Here is a 19,801-nt window from a genome sequence, read left to right on the forward strand (position 1 = left end):
CCAGAACTGTTCCAACCACACTGATACTCTTCAGTGCCCGGATCCAGTTCGCCCAGTGTTTGCCAGCCACCTCGAGGGCCTTTGTACACACTGTGCCCTCTTCTTGGCATCCTCCCACTGTCCTTTGCGTACTTATCTTCTTTAACCTTGAGCGCTCTCAGCTCTGTTCTCACCTCCTCAGAGCAACCTTTCCTGGTCACTCTGAAACTGGGTCATCGTCACTCCCTCAGTTCTCTCAGCGAGCACCCTGTGTGTGTCCTTTATAGCATCTGTGACAACTGACGCTTATTATATTTGTTGAGTTGTTTCTGTTCTCTTTTCCATGAGAATGTAAGCTCCGGGCGGGCTGGGGAATCTTGTTTGTCTGGCTCACCGCTGTATCACCAGCCGCTGACTTACCCAGTGCCTGGCACCTAGTAACAGCTCAAACACATTTTGTTGAATGAATGAGGGATACTCAGTATAGCTCTCTGGCAGTTTCATCTGGTGATAAAACCTGAGTTCACATTCTGACCCTCTCCCTCCCAAGCTGATCCTGGCTCTTCAGCAGTAAACACTGAACACTGACACCTCCCGACCCCCAAGCCCAATGGGGTTTCAAGGGACTGAACTACGTCGTTTCTTGATATGGTTGCTGGTTCCATGGTGTATCTGTGGAAATTCATTGAGCTGTAGACTTAGGCGCCCACTTTTTTCTGTGTATGTTATGTTTTAACAATGTATTTAAAGTTTAAAAACACCCTCATAAGGCTACTTTGAGGATAGAATAAGAATGTATGTAAAGCAGTGACGTGATGCTAAACCCAAAGTATATGCTCAATGAATAGAAGCTAGTCTTGCCTTCTTTGTCCAGAGATATAGGACTAATATCATCAACCAACTAAATGTATTCTTGTCATCTTTCCAAAAGTAAACATTCCCCTTCAATTTACATACCAGGAAAAGAAGTAGTCAAATCCTAACACAGAGCACAGCAGGTAGAGCAGAAACACTGATACCTGGAAAGACAACAGTTCTCTCACTATAACTACTTCCTTTAATGTCCATATTTGCTAGATCTCTCTGATTAACTTCAGTACTTTACTTTTACATGTTGTTAAATCCCTTGAACTGGATATGGAACATGAGCTCTCTGAGATTCAACGTGAGCTCCCTGAGATTCCACTATCGTGTCCCCAGTGTCTGACACAGCTCTTGGTGTTTTTAAAGACATTCACTGGATAGAAGAATGAAAATCAACTTTCCCAAAAGAAGAATCCCATGAAATTCAGTACCAGTTCGCCCTCTTCACTCCCTTTTACTGTCTACATATTGGCCTCTGCGTTTCTCACTATCTTTGTTCATGCATTGATCTTTACACACTGACATAGCTTGCCTACTTATTTTAATGGCTCTTAACCCTGCTCACATCACAGTTGCTGAGCTTTTCTCCAGGTTAGTCATTCTGCTATTCACTGTTACTAATTGCAGTGCTGTAAATTTCTGCCGAAATCGCTTCTGCCCCTTCTGAATTATTTCCTTGGGCTCTATTCCCAAATGAATCAAAAGAGCACAGACAGCTCAGTCAATCTGCTCACTTAGTTATTCCCTCACCCGTGGTGATACCTTAAGAATGATAACAGTTGTGTGGATTTAATGCTCTAGTGATCACCGTGTCATGATCGATTTTCTTGCAACCTCCTCCCAGAGTTTACGAGTGTAACAAACGCTGCAAGTGTGACCCAAACATGTGCACAAACCGGTTGGTGCAGCACGGACTCCAGGTTCGGCTCCAGCTGTTCAAGACGCAGAACAAGGGCTGGGGTATCCGCTGCTTGGACGACATTGCCAAAGGCTCCTTTGTCTGTATTTATGCAGGTTGGTGATGAAAGGTTTGCAGTCTTGGGTTGGGACATGGTGGTGAATTGAATCCGAGACAAGTTTGAACACAAGAAAAAAATGCTTGACACGTGAACCGGGGCTACGAGGAGGCCCGGATTTTTTCTATAAAAAACATGATGAGTCCATCTGGGGGGATGAGGGAGGGACAGAAGGGCTTCCTAAGGACAAAAATGACAAGGGGTGAAATTGCGGGTGTGCTGCTTCGGAAGGACGTGACGGCAGAGTCCTCAGTACCATTTTCTCCCCCCGTCACTCTATCCCGTCACCCCGCTGCACCCAGAGATCTTTGGGTGGAGCTGAGAACCCTGTTGGTAAACAAAGGAAAGAGGACTCGTGGGAAGGCAGGAAGTGGGATATAAAACCACAGTAAGCTCCTCGTGCTCCCCTGGCGAAGGCGCACAGGAGAGGAGACTCCAAGTGGAGGCGTTTTGCCTGCGTGCTGGTGGCCTGGGTACGGGTGGGATGAGCCTGGCTCTTTCTACAAGACCCTCATGACCCGGAAGGCCTTTCCTTCTCGTTTCCAGGCAAAATCCTGACCGACGACTTTGCAGATAAGGAGGGCCTGGAAATGGGCGACGAGTACTTCGCCAACCTGGACCACATCGAGAGCGTGGAGAACTTCAAGGAGGGCTATGAGAGCGACGCCCCCTGCTCCTCCGACAGCAGCGGCGTGGACCTGAAGGACCAGGAGGACGGCAACAGCGGCACAGAGGACCCTGAGGAGTCCAATGACGACAGCTCGGACGACAACTTCTGTAAGGACGAGGACTTCAGCACCAGCTCAGTGTGGCGCAGCTATGCCACCCGGCGGCAGACGCGCGGCCAGAAGGAGAACGGGTTGTCCGAGACGGCTTCCAAGGACTCGCGCCCCCCAGACCTCGGCCCCCCACATATGCCCGTCCCTCTCCCCGTGCCTCTGGGTGGCTGCAACCCGCCCTCCTCTGAAGAGACACCCAAGAACAAGGTGGCCTCGTGGTTGAGCTGCAATAGTGTCAGTGAGGGTGGCTTTGCTGACTCAGATAGCCGTTCATCCTTTAAGACCAGCGAAGGTGGGGACGGCCGGGCTGGGGGAGGCCGAGGGGAAGCCGAGAAGGCCTCCACCTCGGGGCTGGGCCTCAAGGATGAGGGAGACATCAAGCCGGCCAAGAAAGAGGTAAGCAGTGACAGGGCTGTGGCTTTTGGTGGCTTTGGTGCCGTCCACATTCCATGCTGTCTCCCCAGGAGTCTTCACACATAGATTGTTTACTTAGTGGCTCTTTTCTGTGGTAAACCTGATTATCTCCTCCTCCAGCCAGCACAATCCAGTGTTTGTTTCAAGAACCGAATTATTTTAAAATCAACCTGCTGGGTTGCTTCATTTTCAGAGTGAAGGGTTTATAAGTGACTTTTAATGATGTTGAAACCGACCACATTACAGGTAGTGAACTGTGTCCCTTGTCCTTATAAGACTCTGCCCGTGGTGTTTTCCATGAGCATTTGACGGCCCGTTGGGGAGGGTTGGAGACCTCTGCCGGGCGGGGTTTGCTGGTGAGAATACAATTGTTGCTGTCGGGCTGCAGTCATTTCTCCACACACACCTCACTTTAGAGAGCTTAACTCCCTGGCTAATGTCTCTGGAGGGCATTGGAGATGAAGGGTAAGTGTTGGATTTGTTCCCTAGGACCTCAGCCACATTTAACCCTCCACTTGCTCTCTCTTCCAGGACCCTGATGACCGACCCAAGATGTCAATGTAAGTGCCTCCTCTGGACCCGTTTCCCCGTCTGCCTTCTTGTCTCCAGCCTACGAAAGAAGCCAGAGAAACAGCCAGTAACCTGACCCCTCTTGCTCCTTCCCCTCCCGCCAGGGTTACCGAGAGCTCTCGAAATTATGGGTACAACCCATCTCCCATGAAGATGGAAGGACTTCGCCGCCCGCCTAGTAAGACGAGTATGCACCAGAGCCGCCGGCTCGTGGCCTCAGCCCAGTCCCACCCTGATGTGAGTGGCCTCGTCTCACGCTCGGCCTCACCAGCCTTCTGTTTGGTTCAGAGTCTGAGTGCAGGGATGTCCTCCCACCTCAGGCCCTTCCCTGTAACGACCGCTAGAGCTTCCACGCTGCTTTGGCCTCGACTTCCTGCCTTGTTTCCCTCCACCCACCCTCTCCTCTTCGCCTTGCTGTAGCCTCAGCCCCGTCCCGCCTAACTCCTGGTAAGAGCAGGAGCTGGAAGGGCCCCGTCCATTTACTCTTCTTCCTTCCTCTCACCCTTCTGCCTCCCCAGGATGTCCTGACACTGTCCAGCAGCACCGAAAGTGAGGGGGAAAGTGGGACCAGCCGGAAGCCCGTTGCTGGTCAGACTTCAGCCACGGCAGTGGACAGTGATGACATCCAGACCATCTCGTCCGGCTCTGAAGGCGACGACTTCGAGGATAAGAAGAACATGTCCGGTAGCCTGGAGGAATTTAGGGTGGTGGTAGGAGCCGTAGGAAAGTTGGTAGAGGAGTTTTAAAGAAAGCTGAGGACGGGGGGTGGAAATGCAGACCCTGAGAGCTGGTGCATCTCTGGGAGGGCTCCCTGGCTCCCGGCTAAACACGGCCCCTTCCTCTCCTTTCCGGTTCTCCGCTCTTCCCTCAGCAACTTTATCCAGCACATCTAATCCTGCTTGGAAAAAACTGCCGCTTACGATCTTGGCTTCCGTCCCAACTTACTGTTATTCCTGAGCTGCGCTCGATGGGATGAAAAGGGGGTAGGATATCCAGTCATGAGTTGGGACGGGTCCTGACCCTATTCTCCTTCCTGTCCAGGTCCAATGAAGCGCCAGGTGGCAGTAAAATCAACCCGAGGCTTTGCTCTTAAGTCAACCCATGGGATTGCCATTAAGTCCACCAACATGGCGTCCGCGGAGAAGGGGGAGAGCGCACCCATCCGGAAGAACACCCGCCAGTTCTACGACGGCGAGGAGTCCTGCTACATCATCGACGCCAAGCTCGAAGGCAACCTGGGCCGCTACCTCAATGTGAGACCCCTTTCCCGCACGTCGGGGTGCTGGATTATCCCGTGGTCCTCAAATCCTAGTGCTTTTAACAGAACTTAGAAATACCTCTTCTCGTTACACATGCTTGATCTCAAAGGATATTAAAGCGGTAGCTTTCGTTTAAAACTCCACTGCTGTGACGGGGAGGATCCGACGGCATCGTTGTTCCTCCAGCCCTCACGCCCGCCACTAAGCCGGATCTTGTTTCCTTGGTTCTGACTGACCCTGTCCTTAAACCTACAGCACAGTTGCAGCCCCAACCTGTTTGTCCAGAATGTCTTCGTGGATACCCATGACCTTCGCTTCCCCTGGGTGGCCTTCTTTGCCAGCAAGTAAGAGGGAATCGGGAAAGAGGGTGTGTGGGGAGGAAAAGAAGCCCAGGGTCGGGCCGGGGCGAGGACTTCTGTGATCCTGAAGCCCCTGCCTCCTGTGATCCAGCCGGGACCCAGCCCCACCCCCACCTGTGCAACCCCAGGCACCTGGGCCCCTGCCGGCCTCACCGCCCGCCCCCCTTGTGTCCCTGTGCAGGAGAATCCGGGCTGGGACAGAATTGACCTGGGACTACAACTACGAGGTAGGCAGCGTGGAAGGCAAGGAGCTGCTGTGCTGCTGTGGGGCCATCGAGTGCCGAGGGCGCCTGCTCTAGAGCACGCTGCCACCTCCCCTGCAGCCTCCCAGCCTGCCCTCTCTTCAGGAACGGGGTCTCCCTGACTGTTCAGCTCTGACCCCCAGCTCTCCAGTCTAGCTACGCCCCCAGCTCCTGGTCGATAGAAATGGGGGTTCTGGAGCGGGAGATCCCTTCCAGCGTGGTGCTAGCAGCCTGGGCCTGACATCCCTCGGTCCTGTAGGGCATCCCCACCACCCGACATGTGTTCCTGCTTCTAACGGACTTGATTCCCGGAATGAGGGCTGAGTATCTACTACCCCTGGTTTGTATTGTTTCTTGAAAGTCTTTCAACAAGATGTTAAGACAAAGACTGTGATTTGATTTTTTTCTCCCTCAGCCCCCATGCTCCCAGTTCTGGGTCTTTCCGTAAGAGGTCTATTCGCCCCCGTCCTTCCCAATGGGCAACTGTCATTAGTCTCGAACCTTCTCTACCTTTGCTTTTTCTTATTTGCCACGTGAAATTTGAAACCGAAATTGTTATGTAACCATGAGGAAGACGACCTTACTTTGTTTAGTTGATTCCCCCTTCTCAATTCCCAATAGTCTCAGACACTTGTTGTCATGTTTTACTTAATCTTTAATATATTTTAATTAAAAAAACCATTAACAGTACATTTTGGTCTGAAGTGGTCCCTCTGCTAAAATGCCAGGTGCTAGCTGTAATTCTGGCTTTAAAACCAAAACCCCAAATGTTTAATAAATAAAAAAAATTAGAACTAGTTGCCATTCTACTTCAAACCAGCTAGCCTAGAGGAAGAGGCCAGAAAAAGGAGGCAGTAAGATCCCGGACCTGTGACTACAGGGACAGCTGGCAGAGAAGTAGTAACAGACTGAGCAGTCCCCAGTATGGCCCCCACTTTTTGGCAGAGGTAGGCTAAGGGTCACGTGTACCCTCCTACACTCAATTCATTTGCATCTTAGGAGAGAAACAGTTAAAGTCTCAGCTTTGGTTTCTGGTCCAAGTTAGGGAGCTTAGAAAGATGAGCCCTGGTCCAACTTTGGCAGAATGAGGCCCACAGATGGGACAGTAAGGCACGCCCCTGGCTCTGGAGGTCAGGGAGGCAAAGGCAAACGGCCAACCTCTGAAGGCTAAGGAATGTGAGTTGCAGCCCCCACCCCCAGAGTTGAGGAAGGGTCCTGAAAGCAATAGGAAGGACAACTTGGGAAATGAGACCATTCTCCGCCCCCCCGCCCCCCGATAAAGGACATAACCAGCTTCTCCAGGTAGAGACCTGGGGACAGGCTGGTTAGGATTTGGTTTAAAGGCAACTGGGTGACTAGCAGGGGTGGGGGCACAGAGAAGAACTCTCCTCTGGCTTTCGCCTTTCTCTCCAGAGCTTAAAGTGACCCTGTGGGGAGGGTGGGGTAGCTCCTTGGCTTTACGCATTAATCTGAGGGGCTGCAGGGACATTGGTTCAGTCATTCTTACGATGGTTATTGAGGATGGGGTGGCCGTTGGCTAGGGGCCGGCTCTTTGCTCCCCCAGCCGCTGCCTCCTCCCCCTCAGAGCTCTCCGTTTCTTCCCGGTCACTGCGTTCATCTTCTACCTGCTGTAAAAGGATATGAAGGGTTATTCCATGTCCTCCGAGCCCTAAGGGTGGCCTGTGTGCGGGCTTGTTCCAGCTACACCCAGGCCCCACCGCAGCTTCTCAGAGGGCTGCTTCCCCTAGAGGAAGGAGTTTGGGCAGCAGCTAGAGTTAAGTATAGTAGGGCCTACAAAGTGGGGACCGAGCCTTCACCTTTCCAGTTATGAACTTGTGAGCCATCCGCAAAATGAGGTAGGCCCAGAAGATATGCAGCGTCTGGAGCACTCCCATCATGGAATTGAAGAAGTAATAGCCAAAGAAAGCAGGGTAGAGCTCCAGTGGGTACACCACGGTGCAGTGCAGGATCCTGGGGACAGGAAGCAGGGGAGCACTGTAAGCCCCGCAGGGGGAGGCCAGGATGGAGGACAGGTAACGGCGGGGAGGCAGGACGCTGGGTTTGGTCCAGCCTCCTACTCACCAGAAGGGCAGGATGACCAGTCGGGTGATGATGAAGACGATGGCAAAGACGATGAAGATGTTGTTGCAGGTGTTTTTCCATCCCGCGTAGTTGAACATCTTGGCTGACTGCATGGGGAGCCCCGCCCGTCATCACGGGCCCCTAACTCCCCCATTCACATTCACGCGTACAACCCGGTCCCCACACCGGCTCTGTGCCCCTGCCCCCACCCTACAGAGGGTCCAGAGAGCCTGTCCTGGGGCCTCTGGGTTTGCTGACCTCCAGCAGATAGTCGGAGGAGTCGTGCAGAGCCATGATGAGAGTCCCCGCTCGGATGTAGTTGGCAAACCAGGAGAAGCTGATGAGGATGATGGTGGCCACGTGGTGGATGATCTGCTCCTTGAAGTCCTGCAGGAAAGAGGCAGCTCCAGGGCACTTCTTCCGGACCTCAGCCCCCGCTATTCCCTCTTCCTCCCGCTCACTTTCAGTTCCCCATTGCCCACAGCTCCATCCAAAGCACCCAGAAATCAGAGGGGAGCCTGTTCATCACAGAACTCCACGTCGGCTTCTAGGCTTCATGGCGCAGCCCCTGGACCCACCTTTCGTTTGACATCAGAGGCAATGCTGAAGAGCAGGGACCAGTAGAAAGAAAGTTCGATCATGTAGTACCAGTACTGGGACGGGATGGTGGTCTGGAAGGGAGGAGAGAGAGGTAGGGGCCCCAGAGCCTCGGTCTCCCCCCTCCAGACCCAGCCCCTTGGCCCCTGAGGTTACGTTTAGTGCTGTGACATCAGTCCCTTCTGCCATCCATGTGTTCCAGGGGTCACCTCTTCACGAGGGTACACGTGTCCCAGTCCCACCCTACACTGATTCTCTTAATCACCCCCACATAAGGAAATCAGGACTCCATACCTGTATGGGATATCCCTCCCAAACTTTCTTCATGTCATAGAACCAGGGTTTCTGCAGAGATGGCGAGAGGTTAAAAGACGGACCCACATTCTATGGCCTCCCCACGCCTTGTGAGAGGACTGACTCCCACAGCCCAGAAATCCCCACTCACATCCACAATGACCGCCATGCCGGCAATGAAAGCAATCAGGTAAAATGTGAATCTCCAGCTGGAAGAGGAAGCGGAAATGGCTAGGAGAGTGGGGTGGGAGGAGGGCACAAGCCTCCCGCCCCCAAGTTCCCCAGAGATCTGCTGGGAAGACAGGAAGGACCCAATCATCTCACCTGAGTGAGACCTCACCCTGCATGCAGCCGTTGCCCCCACCCCTCCCAGCAAGACACACAAGACCTTCCTCTGCCACCCAGCTCCGCATACCCCAGCAGCCCCACCTGGCCTCTCGGAACTTCTTGAGGAGACTGGGCCGGTCCTGGTTGCGGCGGCGGCGGAACCAGCGTTCCACCTGGCGGCCGGAGAGCCCACTCTGCCGGGACAACAGCTCTACCTCCACCTGGGTGTCGCGAAGAAGCCATCACAGGGCACTTCAGAACTCAGCAGCCATCCCCCACCCTCCCCCCTCCCCCTGTAACAACCTAAGTCAGCACCACCACCTTCCCGCCCACCACAGCTGGCATTGCTACCTTCCCCACCCCTCCCCTTCCCTCCCCTCTCCTCCCTTCTCCACCAGAACTCAGCAATGCCCAGAGAGGGGCTGCAGCTCATACCTGTTTGGGATGCTTGCCGTTGGTCAGGTAGAAGTGCTCCAAGGTGGGATTGGGAGCTGCCCGCAGCCGAGTTTTCTCCTTGACATTCAGAAGGGCAGCCAGGGGTGTGGCCACGTAACTGGGGAAGGAACATGAGTGAGAAGTGTTTGGCTCTCTGAAGCACCGCGGTCTCTTGGTAGCCCCTAAGCTGGGAGGGGGAAAGCACTGCAAGCTCAGGCAACTTCATTCTGGGCCTCAGTTTCCCAGCAACCCCTTCTCTGGCTTCCTTGGGCTACCCAGAGCTGACAAAGCAGCCTATGTTCACAAGTGACCAGGCGGGGTGGAGGGTGAGAACAAACAAGCATTGACAAAAAGGGCATGGGGGTGCTGAGCCCTCAGGAAGACAATGCTGCCTTCAGTGGGGGACACAGTAGGCAGGGACCTGGGTGGCCAGAACAGCAGGGTCCAGGACCACTTAAAAGGCAAGAGACACTTGAAGTGCAGGAAACGGTGTGGCCGGCAGCCAGGGCGAGCATGGGGTAGGCTGGTATGCTCACAGCTCAAAGAAGTATCGAATGATGAGGAAGAGCAAGGCCAAGGGTAGTGTGATGTAGAGGTCTGAGGCTTTGGCGTAGACACGTCCATCTCGGTCTTCTAGGTCAGCCCAGGTTAAGTTCACAGGCAGCCACAGCCGTTCCCACCAGAAGTAGTCATACAAGGTCTGGAGCATCCTGAGTGAGGAGGGAGGGAGAGGAGAAGGCGTCAGTGGGGGTAGCCATGGGGGACACAGAGAGATGACAGTTGTCATGGTGTAACAAAAGGAGCAGGGGGCAGAGACTCAAGCCCTGGGCTCGGGTGCTGGTCACGTGGCCTTGCCCAAATCAGTTTCCTGGTCTGTAAGATGGCGTTTTTCTAGTTCTAACATTTACTATTTACAGTAACTGCTGGTGATGCTGACACCACCACCACTACCACCCCTCCCCTCCGCCCGGAAGGCTGGATGCCCTAGAACCTCAGGTCGCCTGTCATTCTGCTATCCCAGCATGGGGGACAGGGAGGATCTGGCCCGAGAAGCTCTAGTGAAGTCAGAGGCACCCTCCTTTCCCCCCCCCCCCCCCCCCCCCCCCCCCGCTCTCTAGCCACCCCCTCCAGTCCCTCAGCCAAGCGACAAATGCAAACTTCCCAGCCGGGAAAGCTCAAAAACAGATTGCAGGTATTAACCAATGTCACCACAATAAATTTAATTACAAAAAAAAAAAACAAACGTATTGCAGGGCTGGGGCAATCCCTCCCTTTCCCTTCCCTATAAGCCATCTAGGCAGCAAATCCCTAGGGAAAATTAAAAGGCTAGAATAAAGTAAAATTATGTCCCCAGATGAGGCTGAGCTCTCGGACACTCAGTGGACAGCAAACTTTTGCACACAAGATGAACACGCACGCCAAGCCACCCAACCCCTATACATCAGGCAGAAGAGCCCTAGATAGACAAAGTGAGGGCACAGCTACACAAAGTCAGGGGACAGGAAATCGAAACAGCAGACCAACCATCTGGCAGAACTACGCGCTACTGCTTGTTAAGGCTCCCCTGGAAAATAAAATACTAGTCTGCTGGGGGACAGCTGGCACAAATACCCTCAGCTCAGGAAGAGCTGCTGCTTTCCTCGCCTCCGCCTTTCTCCACTGTAAGAGAAAGGATCCACGAGGGGTAGTGACCACTTGGACACTGAGGGAGGAAGTGGTCTGTGGTTCACGGGGAGCCAGCAGTTGCTTGGAGCCCAGAACAGTAGCAAGATGGTCCCAAGAGTCAGTGATGCTGGAACCAGCACACCTGGCAGTCCTGGGACTCAGCAGTGAACGCCAGCAGGGTGATAAGGACAGTACTTTCCAGGCTCCCTATCCCTCACCCTCCCAGGAGACAGAAGAGATGGTGGTGTCTAGGCTGGCCTTGGGACCAAAGCTGACTCAGAGGAAAGGTGGTCGTGCCCCCCTACCCCTGCCAGGGAGGAAAGAGAGTGGGGAGATTGTTCTCCACTGTGAACTGGAGACCAGGGGGTGCCCCTGGCAGAAGGCTCATCAGATAGATCACAGCTGGGCTGGGCCTCTCGTCCCTCCTCCCACAGCTCCGCCCCCCCCCCCCCCCCCAGAAGCACTTGCGAAATCCCTCTCAGCCTGTCACGGGTCAGTATTCCAGCTCAAGGACTTTACCCTCTTGTCCCAACTCCTGGTCACTGCTCTCTTGGATGAAATCAGAGGTCAGCACTAACAAAGGAGCTTCAGCTCCACCTTGCCCCCAACACCCCCCCACACACACACGTTCCAGACCTCAGCTCCTGAGGGCACTGCCCCTTCCCCCTCTACCTTAGCCAGAATAAATATTTAATCAGTTAAAAAGATGGAAGCCTTTTGAACTGAACAAAATTAAACAATTATCCACAGTGGAACTTTCCCCACACGACAGCGCACACGCACACACACATTTTTCCTAGAGAAAAGTGGTAGAAAATGTAATAGAGAAGGGACAGGGCAGACGCCATGTGGTGGCCCCTGGCTGTCCCTTCGCAGCGTTGTGCTTAGCCTGACTGGAGGTGGGGAGTGTACCTGACCCAGTCACCTGACAGCTATGGCTCTTGGAGCCCAGTTTGCCCTGCAGGGAGCTCTAAAACCAAGGGCACAGACAGGCCTCCATCCCCACCCTGGTCAGACAGGGACATTTTGAGGATTAAAGATTAAGGGCACTGACTGGGGTCCCCCTGGCCTTTGGGGCCCAGGAATGTCTGATGCCCTTCCTATTCCAACAAAGAAGGTGAGGGGCTGGGGAGGTAGGCAGAGGTGGCAGGGGTCAAGGGCAGGTGCCCGGATCGTGGTCTATCTGAACGTAGGACACGACAGCACCTGTCTCCTTCCCGCTCCACGCAGGGAGTGGAAGGCGGGTGTCAGCTGTGAGGACAGAGGGTAGTGTCAGGCATTCAGAAATGCAGAGTAATGGGGGCTCCTGCACCTGGGTCTCAGGCTTTCTGTGACCACAGCCTTCCATTAGCAGATGAGCCCTACCCCACCCCACCCCACCCCCACACCCAGCCTGGCCCAGCAGGGAGAGGCACCCGATCCAGGAGGTCGATCCAGGAGGTCGGGACTTCAGAGTCAACATGAGGGAAGGGAAAACAGGGGCTCCCGTCCGGCTCACTTACACACCCCCACCGAACCAAGGGGTCTGCTCCCAGGGGCGGCCCTGGCGGCTTCTTGGCACCCGCACACCAAGCCACGCAAGGGGTCCCATAAACAAAAGGCTGGGGCAAAAAAGAGGGCCGTGTAACGGGGACAGGGACACCAGGTCCCCGACCCTCAGGGCACACACACCTACAGATAAGTTTCCACGCACAGAATTTACTGCCCCGCCCCCCCACACACGAAGAGACAATAGGTGTGTGTGTCTCAGATTCTGACACGCCCATGCAGACACACACACACACACACACACACACACTCACACCTCCTCAGAAACACAGACGCCACTTTCGGAGGCGCAGGCTGGAGAGGGGCCAGCAGAGCAGGGATTCATGGCATTGGATTACCAGGAACTTGAGCTCAGCTCAGCCCAATCCCCACCCTTGGCCCCAACTTTGACTGACCCCTCCCAGGTGGATGAGAAGGGGCAGAGGGTCTCCAGGGGGACTTGGAGACCCAGAGGGCAGGGAGGGCAGCAGTGTGAGTCTGTGAGAAAGGGATCTCACAGATTCCGTGTGACGAGAAACAGTCCCACTGGCGCTCAGAGGTTGATGGCATAACTGAGGTGACTATAACAGGATAAGCAACAGAGGAGAGGGTGACAGAGACGGTCCCACAGGCTCCCGGCTTCCACGGAAGCCTGAGGAACCACAAAAAAGAAGTGGAAGACGACCTGAATACTCTTCCTTGTTGAAAACTTTTCAGGCAGCAGCAGCAGCAGCAGGCCATGAACTAGAAGGTTGTGAGCAACGGATGAAGCCAAGGAGAGACGGCGTCATGGCTCCAGGCTGCCGTCTGTGCCCCCAAATCTCACTTGTCTGGGCTGCCCCACCAGGGGCCCCAACACACCCAAATGCTGCCCGAGACTACAGCACCCAGGGGTCAACAGAGGCTGGCAGGTTGAAGATGGGGTGGCCAGTGACAGCGGAAAGAGGCCCTTCCTCCCAGAGGGAAAGCTGCTCAGAGACCCCAGTAAAGGGAGTGGATTGTGGGGTACCCTGGGACACCAGGAACTCTCTTTAGAACAGTGCCTGTGCAGGTCACTGGATGATGAGGGCCAGGCCCTGAAGGAGGACGAGGCTGCAGACGCCCTAGTAGCCTCATCACCAGCTCAGTCACCACCCACCTTCAGGCCCCGGACCTTTGGACCAGGACAGTGGCTCCTCCAACACAGATGTGGGAGTGACGGCCTGCTGAAGGCCGTCCCTGATTCGATTCTCTGGGGAGAGGGGCTCCCTGCACACCTCAGGGTCCTCAGAATCCCCTCACTGTTGGCCTGGCAACTTGGGTTGGATGCCAGGAGCCTGGTTTGGGGTGAGGGAGAAACCCCCAAGCTCAAACCACAGATTCACCCATCACACCTGCAATTAACCTACTTGCCAGAGAGCCTCCGGGCCAGTAATTCACAAGCTGTGGCACAGCAAACCAGTTTCACCAGCAGCTCCCCGTCCCCCACGCCCCTGCCACACACACCCCATAACGGTTCAGGAGCCTTACCCTTGGGGGGCACACACCCCATAACGGTTTAGGAGCCTTACCCTTGGGGGGCCGGGGCAGACTCTCAGAGCCACTCCTTCCTGTTTCCCGTTAAGCACATGGACGCTCCGACCTCCCTCCGGGAGTGGGCACAGTGCGCCCGTCAGAAGGAAAAGAGGCAAGACCCTCCTCTCTCCTCCCTCTCCGGCCATGGACCCGTCCAGGCCACGGGTAACGCTGCGGGCCCTGCTACGCTGGGGGATCTCGCGCAAATGGTCACCAAGCCCTGTTACTGCCCCACAAAGGGACGCCTGTGGCTCGGGCCCTCCGCCACATCCCCGTGTCCCAGGGTCCCCACCTCCCGACCCCTACCTGTTGCCCAGGAGGGCCTCTCGGCGCTCGGGGCGGCGCGCCCCGGAACGCCGGGCTGCCCGACTCGCCGGCCCCCGGGCGGTGCTGGGGGCCGGCCGCTCCCGCCAGGCGCCCGGCCCGCCCTCCCCCAGGCCCGCCGCCATGAGCGCGCCCGGCAGAGGCCCGAGCGCTCGGCCGCCCCGCCCGGCCGCCGCGCTCCGCGACCCGGTCCCTTTCCCCCCTCGGCCCCCGCGCCCTCCCCGGCCGGGCCTCTCCAAGGAGCTGCGTCGGGGCAGCGCCCGGTTCTCCCAACTTCTCCGCGGCCGCTGCCCGCCCCAACCCTGCGCGCTGTGCCCTGGGCGCCCGGGCCGGGGTCCCCACTCACTCGGCGGCAGCGGCGTCGCGGAGCTGGCCGGGCCGGGGGCCGCTGCTCCGTCTCCCTTCTCGTCCGAGCTCCGGGCCCCACCGGACTGGCTCGGCCCGCTCCTCTCCTCCCCCTTCCGCCCGCCCGCCTGCCCGCTCCCTCCCTCCTTCCTCCTCCTCCCGCCGCCCGCCGAGCCCAGCCGAGCCGAGGCCGAGCCCAGCCCGGGAAAGAAAGGCCGCGAGCCACCCCGGAGCCCGGAGACTGGGCGTGGGCCTGCGGCCCGGCGGCGAGAGGGGAGGGGAGGGCGGACGCGGGCCGAGGCCTCTGCCCGGCAGCCGCTCCCAGCCCCCGCTCCCCGCCTCCGCCTCCCGACCCGGGGACCCGAGCCCTCGGGCGGCGCCTACTGAATCACCGCCCCGGGGAGAATGCCTCGCCGAGGGGAGATAGTGCGAGCCCCCCCAGCCTCTCTGCCTCTCCGTTCGGGGTGCGATGTAGCCCTCAGACCCGCGAGGTGCCTGCGACCCCCCTCACGGAGGGGCCGGGCCCCTGCCCCACCCAGCCCGCCCCCAACTTCTGTCCGCGACCTCAGCCTGGCAGCTGCCCCCATTCCCTCTGCCCCGCCGATCGCCACACTTCCCACCTCCAGCCCCACTGGGCAGTGGAGACAGGAGGGCGCCCCGGCTTCCGGCGGGCGCAGCCCAGGGGCGTCCTGCCCGAGTGCAACGCACCCAGGCCGAGCGCCCCTCCAGGGCCGACCAGGCAGCGGGCCCTTGTGATTCCACTGCGGTTCCCAGCGCAGAGCCCGCGACCCCTAGGTGTCCCCACCCCGCCGCCGCCGCCATAAAACCCACAAAGTTTCCCCCCAACCTATCCCCAACGGGACACATATCCTCCTGGAAGACTCTGAAAGAGCCAAACCCCAACTTTTGTAACGTGTATTCGAGTTTTCAATCTGCATCCGTGTTCAAATTCATATTTTAAAAATGTTTTTCCCTTAGTCTGGTAAAATTGATGTTTCAGGAAGATGCAACATGTTTATCCTAGAAAACTGTCCTTGGCTCCTAGTGTGGACACTGCGTGACTAAGATACGTTTGAGGGTTTGTTTAGAGAGAGAGCTATAATTACTCCATGTAGAGGTAACTTAATTTTTTACCTTGATGAAATGTTGGCGTTTTTATACTGTCTCAGAACCTCTGACAGTAGCTTGTTCCATGGTTTACCTGGTCAAGTTCAGGTGCTCTGATGGAGTGCGACCCCCTAGTAAACCAGTTTGAGAGCTTGGCCCTCACCTATGGCTTTTTCTGGAGAGGTTGAGAGGCAGAGGCTGACTGATTTCTAACCTGTTTGTTCTTTTGCTCTTTGCAATGGGACCCCATCCCAGACCCACCCCCTGACCCAGTCTCTCTCCCCGCCAACCAGGCCGGTGGACTCCAGCCTTTTTCATCCTCAGACCTGCCAAATTTTTCAGTTCCTAGGAACCCCTCTAGCCCTGTTTTCCTTTGCCACATGCTGAACTCCTTCTTTCTTAGCAAATGTTGTAACTCCTCCTCTTTCAGCCTTCCAATTCCAAAGTTCCCTCTACCTTTCTAGAGCGCCTCCCAAGATTCCTCCTCCGCTAAACACCCATTCACCCGTTTCCAGCAGGGTTCCAGTGTCTCCTCATTGGACCCCAGATGACCTTTGGGTCCCTCTCTAACTCCTCCCCACACCTCTGTCCTACTTGACTCCCCTTCTTTAGAGTCTGAACCTTCTTAAGCAGTTTTCCTGTTGTCAGGTTTTCCCAAGGTCCCCAGATGTTTTTATTGGTTCTTTTTTTCCTTTTTTTTCAATCTAGTTGTGGAGGGCGCAGGTCACTGGCCCATGTGGGAATCGAACCAGCGACCTTGGTGTTATGAGTACTGCGCTCTAACCACGGAGCCAACCGGCTGCTCCAGCCCTCCCCCCCCATCACCAGATGTTTTAAATGATTCCTCGGAGGACTGGAGACCAGTTAACATTGTTAAAGATAGCAGGGGTGAGGGGAAGTTTTGGGGCAGAAGTTAGATTACCAAGGCCTGAGAAATAAAGATAAGAGGGTGTAACCCTCCCCCAGAAGACAAAGGAGGAGGATGGAGAAGAGGAAACCTGGCCTCAGGCAGTATTAGAAAGAGGCTACCAGTTCTGTCAACATAATTAGGACACACACACACACACACACACACACACACACACAGAGTGTGCGGCCTTGGCTGGATCAGGAGATTTTGACCACCGCCCTTGTGACCCATCCCCCACGGCCCCGGGCTGGCATAGCCACACCCATAGTGCCCCACGCTGCCTCACTTCCTCTATACGGGCTGGTGAGGTGTCCCGGAGTCCTTCAGCCTGGGATTTAGGTATCTGGGCGGGCTTCTGGGTGGGTGAAGACATAAACCCTCGCTGTGGGAAGTGGGTCTACCCAGGTAAGGCTGCCTCTTGCAACATAGAAGCCTATTTGGGTAAAGGAGTAGAGCTTGGCTGGCTAGGACCTGAGCAGAGGGATTCAGGTGCCAGGAGTTCGGGGGAAAAAAGTTTCCTTACAAGAGGAAAAATAGCCACGAGGAATGTCTGTGTATTCTGAAATCATGCAAGGCAAAGTACAGTCATACAGCGCATGAGGACGTTTTGGTCAAGGGTCCACAAATACAAAAGTGATCCCATAAGATTATAATGGAGCTAAAAGTTTCCAATTGCCTAGTGACTTCACAGCAGTCTTAAAATCGTGGGAACGCAAAGCTTGCAAAAATCAACAAGGCCGTGGTTGAGACAGCAAACAACTTTAATCTGGGTGTGGATGAGGATAGGAGCTCCTTAGAGAAGGTTCCTGAGTTGACTAATGAGTTGTTGGAACTGGAACAGGAACGCAAGAGGCAAGAGAAGAAAAGGAAACTGCAGAAGAAAAAGAACCCCCAAAATATTCACAGTGAAGGATTTTGCAGGAGCTTTTCAGACCTCGACAAGCTCCTTAAAAAGTTTGAAAACATGGATCCCCAACACTGAAAGGTTTTCATTAATAGAGAGGAATGTTTATGGTGCATTTTCTATGTGAAAGAACAAAATTCAGCTGAGTAAATTTAAAGATCTAATTGGCTTTATTAAGCCTTTCATGAATCCGGCAGGCCCCACCACCACCACCAAACTACTAGAAGGAAGCTCCGAGGTTTTGTACAAAATGGAAGGTTTTTATAGGCAGAAAGAGGGCTGGACTAAGTTAAAAAAGTGGATTATTTCAGACAAGGACTTTCCTTTAGGGAAAGGCAGGGGGTCTTCTCAGGCAGATTACCCCACTAAAGTTGATCGGGAAATTCCACACTGAATGATTTAAAATTCCACTCCTGGGAAGGCTGAAACTGCAATTAGGTTAGTTATTAAATTTTGGTTTGGTGCCATGGCTTAGCAAAAGTGACTCCATTTTGGCCTTTTTTTTTTTTTTTTTTAACATCTGCTTACAAGCAAATCTAGGATGAACAAAAGAAACCAAGCTAACCACTGTGGGCTTGTTTTTGAAGAGAGCTGCCTCCCATGAGAAGCCTCAGGCTGGTGCTTTAGGAGGTGTTTCCAGAAGAAGTTTCCAGAAGAAGGCACTGTTGTCTTAGATGACACAGCTCCATGTTATTGCTCCTGAAGGCCTTCCCATGGATAAGATGTGGAAAACAGTGATATACTGATGACCCAGACCCTGTGTAGGTGGAGGCCAATTTTTTTTAATAGAAAAAAGCTTATAGAATAAAGTTATAAAGGAAGAAAATGTTTTTGTACAGCTATACAATGTGTGTTCTAAGCTAAATGTTGTTGCAAAAGAGTCAAAAAGTTTTAAAAATGTTTAAGTTTATAAAGTAAAACAGTAAGCTAAGATTATAGTAAGCTAAGGTTATTGAAGAAAGAAAAATGTTTAAATAAATGTAGTGTAGCCTAAGTGTACAGAATTTGTCGTCTACTGTAGTTACACTATGTCCTAGGCCTTCACGGTCACTCACTCACTGACTCACCCACAGTAATTTCCAGTCCTACAAGCTCCATGCATGGTGAGTGGCCTATACAGGTTTGAACTGTTTATCTTTCATACCATATTTTCACTGTGCCTTTTCTATGTTTAGAGATGTTTAGATACACAAATACCATTGTTACAGTTGCCTTTAGTATTTAGTACAGTAACATGCTGTACAGGCTTGTAGCCCAGGAGCAGTAGGCTAGCGCATACAGCCCAGGTATACAGTAGGTGACACCAGCTACGTGGGTGTGTGTGCCCATGATGAAATCACCTAACCTCGTGTTCCTCAGAACTTGTCCCCTTTGTTAAGCGATGCATGACCGAATTTGCAGAAAAGCAAGATGGAGTTAAGAGTTGAAGAGATGTTCATGAATCAACAGCTGAGGCTTGTCCCCCTGTGTTCCACTAAGAGGGACCCCAAATCAGCCATGCCCTGCTCTGAGTGATAAAGAAAACACTGAGAAGAAATTAAGAGACCTGGATTCTGGTTCCAGCACCATGGCCTTGGGAACTCACTCAGCCTCCTTGAGTCAGTAAGAGAGGGTAGGAGACCAGATGGTCTCTAAGATCTCCTCCAACTCTGAAATTCTAAAATGTAGAGCACAGGGGGTGAAAGTGATTGGTAAACCTATAAACAGTCATGCTCTGGAGTTGAACAAAACCAAACCAAGGGACAAAAGAAGTGAGATCCGACCAAGTTTCAGTGGAGCAACTGTAAATGTATCACACACCTCCCCACACCCCTAGGCAACTGGCACTAGGCTTGGGCCACGTGACTGGGGTTCTGCCTGCCTTCTCCAGATTCTCCAGATTCGGAGTTTGGCCTTGAGGTCAGCCAAGAGTCCCTTGCAAAGGTTTGGACTGGGGAAAAAAGAGCCCTCTCTCCCCCTCCATTCCCTTCTAAGCCTACTTGGGACCTGTGCCCAGAAGAGACTGAACGGTACAGAAAGCAGAAGGCATGGGGACCCTGGCTGTGGAGCCACTGTACTGCAGTAACCCAGCCCAGGAAGTCTCCTGCCTGTCTCACAGGGGTCCCCTGAGTAGATGTCTACTCAAGGCTCTTCTCCTGATCCTGCCTGCCCACCGAGTCTCTCTAGGAACCTGAGGTCTTCAGGAGACTGCTCTTCCCCACAATGGAAAGAACAGGGCTTTGAGATCTGTGTGGAACCAGAGCCTCGA

General features: G+C 54.3%; 3 protein-coding genes across 10 annotated transcripts in view; 2 read left to right on the forward strand and 1 right to left on the reverse strand.

Moving 5' to 3' along the window:
• The window catches only part of SETDB1 (SET domain bifurcated histone lysine methyltransferase 1), a 22,808-nt gene extending 16,636 nt beyond the window's left edge, over positions 1 to 6,172 (forward strand). For 4 of the 5 annotated variants that reach the window (XM_033092572.1, XM_033092571.1, XM_033092570.1 and 1 more), the window contains 8 exons: positions 1,688 to 1,857; positions 2,406 to 3,034; positions 3,584 to 3,612; positions 3,727 to 3,859; positions 4,141 to 4,306; positions 4,664 to 4,875; positions 5,137 to 5,225; positions 5,422 to 5,539. In XM_033092572.1, coding sequence (XP_032948463.1) covers positions 1,688 to 1,857; positions 2,406 to 3,034; positions 3,584 to 3,612; positions 3,727 to 3,859; positions 4,141 to 4,306; positions 4,664 to 4,875; positions 5,137 to 5,225; positions 5,422 to 5,539 — 1,546 coding nt within the window. Of the gene's footprint in view, positions 1 to 1,687; positions 1,858 to 2,405; positions 3,035 to 3,583; positions 3,613 to 3,726; positions 3,860 to 4,140; positions 4,307 to 4,663; positions 4,876 to 5,136; positions 5,226 to 5,421 lie in introns of all 5 variants that reach the window. The other variant, XM_033092569.1, reaches the window with a different exon arrangement.
• Positions 6,051 to 15,268, reverse strand: CERS2 (ceramide synthase 2). 4 transcript variants are annotated; one of them, XM_033092584.1, is made up of 11 exons: positions 15,253 to 15,268; positions 9,754 to 9,927; positions 9,218 to 9,335; positions 8,885 to 9,003; positions 8,607 to 8,664; positions 8,456 to 8,506; positions 8,143 to 8,235; positions 7,823 to 7,951; positions 7,565 to 7,671; positions 7,300 to 7,453; positions 6,051 to 7,110 (listed from the first exon to the last, which is right to left on the reverse strand). In XM_033092584.1, the coding sequence occupies exons 2-11, from the start codon at positions 9,924 to 9,926 to the stop codon at positions 6,976 to 6,978; spliced, it is 1,137 nt and encodes a 378-aa protein (XP_032948475.1). In that variant the 5' UTR covers position 9,927; positions 15,253 to 15,268; the 3' UTR covers positions 6,051 to 6,975. The 4 variants fall into 4 exon arrangements, with proteins under 4 accessions (XP_032948475.1, XP_032948473.1, XP_032948474.1 ...); XM_033092582.1 differs by lacking the exon at positions 15,253 to 15,268 and adding an exon at positions 14,634 to 14,787; XM_033092583.1 differs by lacking the exon at positions 15,253 to 15,268 and adding an exon at positions 14,270 to 14,288.
• Positions 13,906 to 19,801, forward strand: part of ANXA9 (annexin A9) — a 17,314-nt gene continuing 11,418 nt past the window's right edge. Inside the window, exon 1 of the mRNA XM_033092587.1 lies at positions 13,906 to 14,128. The gene's annotated coding sequence lies outside the window, so the exon portion shown is untranslated. The remainder of the gene's footprint in view (positions 14,129 to 19,801) is intronic.

The sequence above is a fragment of the Rhinolophus ferrumequinum genome, chromosome 22 (assembly GCF_004115265.2).
Source record: "Rhinolophus ferrumequinum isolate MPI-CBG mRhiFer1 chromosome 22, mRhiFer1_v1.p, whole genome shotgun sequence".
Lineage (NCBI taxonomy): Eukaryota > Metazoa > Chordata > Mammalia > Chiroptera > Rhinolophidae > Rhinolophus > Rhinolophus ferrumequinum.

Excerpts from the sequence above, each read along its gene's own strand:
- CERS2 (XM_033092584.1), bottom strand. The coding sequence starts at position 9,926 with ATGCTCCAGACCTTGTATGACTACTTCTGGTGGGAACGGCTGTGGCTG. Across the intron at positions 7,952-8,142 it reads CCTCTGATGTCAAACGAAAG|GACTTCAAGGAGCAGATCAT; the intron begins GTGGGTCCAGGG and ends TCTTTCCTGCAG. Across the intron at positions 7,111-7,299 it reads ACAAGTTCATAACTGGAAAG|CAGGTAGAAGATGAACGCAG; the intron begins GTGAAGGCTCGG and ends ATCCTTTTACAG.